This window comes from Solanum stenotomum, chromosome 1, assembly GCF_019186545.1.
Source record: "Solanum stenotomum isolate F172 chromosome 1, ASM1918654v1, whole genome shotgun sequence".
Taxonomy (NCBI): domain Eukaryota; kingdom Viridiplantae; phylum Streptophyta; class Magnoliopsida; order Solanales; family Solanaceae; genus Solanum; species Solanum stenotomum.
Window position 1 is genome coordinate 53,718,876 of NC_064282.1, and position 6,234 is coordinate 53,725,109.

The 6,234-nt window shown below is 32.6% G+C and overlaps 1 protein-coding gene across 1 annotated transcript in view; it reads left to right on the forward strand.

The window, feature by feature from the left end:
• The first annotated feature begins 1,220 nt into the window (after positions 1–1,220).
• Positions 1,221–6,234, forward strand: part of LOC125870969 (protein ALWAYS EARLY 3-like) — a 22,480-nt gene continuing 17,466 nt past the window's right edge. The window contains exons 1-5 of the mRNA XM_049551529.1: positions 1,221–1,396; positions 2,071–2,200; positions 3,191–3,289; positions 3,416–3,478; positions 5,167–5,244. Coding sequence (XP_049407486.1) covers positions 2,090–2,200; positions 3,191–3,289; positions 3,416–3,478; positions 5,167–5,244 — 351 coding nt within the window. The 5' untranslated portion in view covers positions 1,221–1,396; positions 2,071–2,089. The remainder of the gene's footprint in view (positions 1,397–2,070; positions 2,201–3,190; positions 3,290–3,415; positions 3,479–5,166; positions 5,245–6,234) is intronic.

A 6,234-nucleotide genomic window follows, 5' to 3' on the forward strand; every position in this document is an offset into this window, starting at 1 on the left:
ATACCAAAAGTACTACTATATTTTATATAAAATGAAAAAGTATATTTTCAATGAATGGGCATTTGAATATTATTATTTAAATTTTTTCCAGAGAACAATATTTAACCAGAAATTATCGTCCTAACCAAGCCACCACATTAGTTTAAAAATCATGGGATAAGTCATAAGTACTCCTAGACTATGACTGAAATTTCAGAGACACCCCTAAACTTAACTAAGATTCTATTACTTCCTAAACTCATTTTTTTTCGTATTTTTGTGCACCCTTTGTGCTGATGTGGCACCTTCAACCACCCAAGTTGGTTGTGTTTGCACACACTCTCCCGCCACGTGTGTAAATATTATTTTTTCAAAATAAAATTAAAAAAGATTCTTAATATTTTTTTTTAAATATTCTTATTTTTTTTATCTTTTTTTAAAAAAAATTAAGTTTATACACATTTTTTTACCTACATTCATTGTTTTTCTCTTTTATTTTTCTATTGATTTTATTTTCTTTGTCTTTCATTTTGATTTGATTTCAAATGTCTTGTATTTAAAATAAGTTCTTTTGAACGAATATCAAAATAAGTGAAGAAAATCAAATAAAACATTAAAAAAAAAATTAAAACGTTAAAATTAAAGGACACTTTTAATTTTTTTTTTTAAAATACACATAATTTTTAAAAAATAATTAAAAGTGAAAATATAATAAATTAAATAAAAAAAGTTTAAAGTGAAATGAAATTAAAATAAATATTTTACAAAGAGAGAAATAAAAATAATTAAATATATATAAGTTTTATTATCAATAAATATGTGTATAAACTAATTATAAAGTTATCAATCAAAAAATGGCATGTGTCCAATTTGTGCACTCATCACTTGCCTTCAAGAGAGTGTGCATACTCTCTATGCCATGTCAGCGTTTATGGTGTATTTATTCCATTTTAAATTAGTTTAGGGGGTAATAGGACCCTAGTTAAATTTAGGTGTATTACTGAGATTTCGGTCATAGTCTAAGGGTTACTTATGCCTTGTACCAAAAATCATTATTATACCTAATTAAAAACCTAAAACTCATTTCCGTAGTTGTAATTTCAAAAGTTTCAATATCCTATTTAAACATTTCAAATCTTAAATCAGAAAAAAAAACAAAAGTTATTTTAAATTGAATTCGAAAAAAGAAAAGTATAGTAATAGTATAATTATAAAAAAACAATTTTTGCTCGCATAAAATACAAATACAGAGTTTCGCGGCTATTACCCCAAAATATTTTCATCTTTTTCTCCCCATTCTCTCTACCGCAAATTTCTGCAATTTCTCACCGGCGCTTCAAAATTCACCGAATTCTCCCATTTGTATCGCAGCTCATGGTTCTGAATTTTGATTGAGAAGCTCAAACAGTTTTCATAGGTAAACAAACTCACCTTTTCTTTTTCAAATTGGTGCAAAAAAAGGGGGGTTTTAACTGTGATTTTGAAAGTTTCAATCTTTTCTTTCTGGGTCTTTCAAAAAGTTTATCAGATCGCCGTTTTTGTATCTGTTAAGTGTTTGTTGTTAATTCTGTTGAGTGCCCAGAGTTAGTAATTGTATCTTTTGAGCACATAGACATAGAATTGATAACCCTTGTTCATCATGCAAGAAAATTTATTGATCTTATGAATTGGAATTATTGGTAGGCATAATTCCAGATATTTGCTGGATTTACTAGGTAAAAGCAAGTAAGTTTTTTTATTTTTGTGTGTGCAGAATAAATTTGTATAGAAGATGCTGTTTTAAACCTATGGAAGAACGGTAAAAAGTAGTTAAGGTGCAGCTACAATTTAAAGCTGTTAATACAAATTATGCATGCATATCTTTGAAAACCATTTCGAAGGACTATGTGAGTTTTGAAGGTTAAGAAAAAGTTATTAGTTGTTAATAAGCCACTTGTTTGCTTATATAATATTTACCATTTTTACTTGTATATTGATCAACAAACTATGCTGTGGACATCATGCTTATTAGCGATGTATTTTTTCACTTCCTAAAACATGTTATAAGCAGAATCTTACCTTGTGCTTACCTGATTCTGCTTTTTGGTATAGGTTTTTCAAGATTTTTGGCATGGCTCCAGCCAAAAAAATTAGAAGCTTAAGCAAGAGACAATCTCTTACAACTGACATCTCTCCCAGTAAAGATGGCAATGGGGACACTGCAAAGAAAAGCTTGCAACGGGTGAGTTTTAGTATACTTTTGTTTGCTTTTGTAATATTCCACGATGAAGCATGTTAGTGAGTTCTTTAATGTTTTTTTTTTCTTTTGGAATCTAGGATAAATTAGTGTCTTCTTGGAAATGATAACATGCTCTTTTTTTGTTTGAGAAGTGGTGCCTCCTGACAGCATAGGTGGTGCATGTTACCTTTGCCATAGTAGAAACTTGAAAAGAGTTAGATAGTGCAAGGAGAGAGATGAATGATTTCGTCAAGGATGTTAGGAAGTTGCTAGAAATGTGTCAGAGAAGTCAAGACAATTTTCTGCTTGTTTTTCTTTGAATGGAAGAGGAAAATTTGGAATGATAAGACGATGTCTGGTATTAACTTTCAACTTTCCTTAAAAAGATATTGTAATTCTTTCATCACACTATTTTTATGGAAGTTATTTTTGTGGGGGAAGTTTTCAAAAAAATTTCTCACAACTTTCCTCTTACATAACTTTCCAGCACTTCCCTTTTTATTCTTGTCAACTATCAAGTCCCGCACAGGTTGAGGGAAAGAATTGTTGTTTCCTTATATATACTTGGGAAATCCTATCCCCGTGAGCTAGCTTTTGGTGTTGAGGTAGGCCCGAAGTCCATTGGTTGTTGTTGTTGTGTTTCTCAATGTTGGGACCCTGCATTATGTTTATCAACACTCCAATGTCCAGTCATGGGCATGGGGGAAGTGTCAAAGCCGACATTGGTTGAAGGAATGGATTGTGGTTTCCTTTTATGGTCTGGGTAGTCCTCTCCTCCCATAATGAGCTTGGTTTTGGAGTTGAGTTAGGCCAAGCCGCAAAGGTTCATTCTTCACACCAAATGGTTTCTTAAAGAAAGTGGTAATAGTTGAGTTGGAAAGGAGAAATATTTCATCTAGTTTCTTAGGTTTGATGTAACGTGCTCTATGAAGGCTGGGGGAGGGCAAGGAATCATGTTTGCATTTTGACACGGTTCTTTGTTCAAAATTGCAGAAGAAGAAATTGTCTGACATGCTTGGTCCCCAGTGGAGTGAGGAAGACCTGACACGCTTCTATCAAGCATACCGCAAGTATGGAAAAGATTGGAAAAAGGTCAGTTCAATTTCAAAGTATATCCATTAACTGAAGTTTCTTGAATATACCCTGTAACTTGCATATGTTTTCTGTTGATTGATCTCTGATGCCTTGCCTCTAAGATCTGCTTTGTACTTATTGCAGGTTGCATCTGCAGTGAAATCCCGATCTGCAGAAATGGTGGAAGCTCTTTACACGATGAATAGGGTAGGCTCTGAATGCCGAAAACAAAGTAACACATGTCTTTATAATTGAATCCTCTTAGCTTATGATATCATCTAGCGATGTATCTTGATTGACAATACCTCTCTTCATCTTCTTATTCATATTCCTGCTGATGTATACCTGGTCTTAAATGTCATCTATACTGATAGCATGGTGAGAGAGTCCATTTTGTTGGAACCTTGTTCTGATACTTCACGTTGTTGGCTTGTGAACATTTTATTCAATATAAGCTTTTTGAGGAGCAAAATACTCCAATAAGTCAGATCTTTTTCACAAAGAAATTTGGGTAGGGTTGTCTATTTTTGAGGGGCTATTTTCATCTGTTGTTCAGTTTCTCTAGTACTAGTAGGCTATCAATTAACATCGCTTGCGCTCTGCCTCAGATCCTTTGATTCCTTCTTACTCTTGGAAATAATTTAACCTTTTCTCTTACATGGTCATCACTCATAATTGGTAATATGGTGATATGTGCTTCGCTACGTGTATCATCGATACCTCTGGATGTTATTAACATGAGCTGCAATCTCCTATCTCCATGAGTGTCTGTACATTATCAGATAGTCTATTGTGTACGCATGATTTGCTGTTTTGTACTTACCAGCTGCATAGAGTTCACTTTTCAGGCGTCCAATGTAGGGTTCCATGAGTACTTTGAGATTGCCTCGTATCAGAGCCTTTCACACACACAAGTTTCTGTTTTGCACCTTGTAAAAATGACATCTCCACTAAAGAATAGAAGGAAAGGAGGAGGATTGTGTTATAATGAAAGACCATAGTTCCCAGTGTTTGCAGTAGGATCTAGGATGCTGTATATCCTTCAGTAGTAATATGAAACTTAAAGTTTTTCCTTGTTTCTTTTTATAAATAAATATGACATTTCTATTCTGTTGTTACTAGCAATTTAACATATTTAATTGATTGAGTTTCCTTACCGTGTCTTATTATCATATCATACTCTTCCCCTCTTTTTCCGTCTGTTTTGAGCAGTTTCCAGATTCCATTGCTCTGCTTTTTTTGTGTGTGTCATCTTAACCAGCTTAGTTTGACTTTTAGTGGTACTTTATTTTCCTTTTCTGGATTCTGATATGGAACAATGTGATATTATGAATAATTGATATTAGTTGAAAATTTGCATCAAAACTGATCCTCACATTTGTAAATCTGCATTAGCAATTGGTGATATGCTTTGTTCATTTTCTTTTTGGTGCTGTTATGTTGCATTAGTACCGTGAAACGGCCCTCCAAACTCCATTGCAATTGTAAAAGAAAACTTTTTCTGGTGAAGCACATTCAGTTAGAAAGCCAATCTCTCTTTTTTTTTTTTGGAGAGCACAACAATCATCTTCTTGACCAACATTTGGTCTAAAAAAGAGTAATCACTTCACTTATGATCATTTTTTGCCTTTCAGTTGGCTATATACATAGAAAACATGGAATGCCATGTCAGTCATCATAAACCATTGTGTTTATTAAAAAAATCATCATAAATCGTGGTCTTGTGATTTTTGCCTGTAACAAGTCAACTACAATTTGATGATTGTTTCTATGGTGTTATTATTATAAATTTTAAATTTAGAATAAACTCCACTGAGTAATTAATCAGCATTGAATATATTGTACATATAAAATGATGATGCAATTCATTATACTTCATTGTACTGTATTTTCAGGCTTATTTATCTCTTCCAGAGGGGACTGCGTCTGTTGCTGGGCTGATTGCCATGATGACTGATCACTACTGCAACTTGGTAAGACTTAAGACATATGGAGTTTCCCCGTCCACCAGAGTTATGTATTTCTTACATATTTGTTTCAAGCTTAAGGAGTAGTGTTGCACATGAGATAGTTGAAAGCTTCATGGCATCTAATGGATGGAATTCCTAATACTTCAATTGAAAATGTAGCTTGTCTTGAATAGGAAGGTCTTTGCAAGCTGTTAGGGGTTGTTTGATACCGAGACGAGTTATTCAGGGATTAATAATGCAAATATTAGTAATGTAGGGATTATAATGTAGGAATTGTAATGCGGGGATTATATCTTAGTAGATGTTTGGTTTGTTGTATTAAAAATCAGGACATCAATTCATAAAGCAACAACAATTGTCTTTTCAGGCTGTGGATTGTATTTTGAAGGGATAGAGAATAATAATGAGCATTGTTGTCTTTTCAAATATTGTTATTCCACCATGAACTAGATATAAAGTTATCCAAAATTGTGGTACAAGTCAATATATGTATTAACTAATATGAAGTTGAAAAAAACCTACCAAACATAAGATAGATAAATACCAAATTCTATACTTGAATTATTATCTTAGTACCTCATACCAAACGAGCCCCTTGTTAAATAAACAGCAGGAACGATAATTCTAGGCATCAGGTCGTAGCAAAAGCATTTTTCTTACTGTCGGCAAGAAAACCTTTTTGAAAAGAGAAGTGTTATATTTGTTCATGTTTCCTGAGTTCTAGTGTTTAAGGGTGTGTTTGGTATGAAGGAAAATGTTTTCCATGGAAAATGTTTTCCTAGAAAATGTTTTCCTGGAAAACAAGTTGATTTTTGACTTATTTTCTAATGTTTGGTTGGTGAGTAGAAAATATTTTTCGGAAAAGATTTTTAGTGTTTGATTTATGAATGATATTTTTTTTTTGAGAAATATCTTTTATTTTTACTAGGGTAGAAAATAATTTTTGAAATTGAAAATATTTTTTAAAAAACAAACTTAAATTTTTTTGGGGGT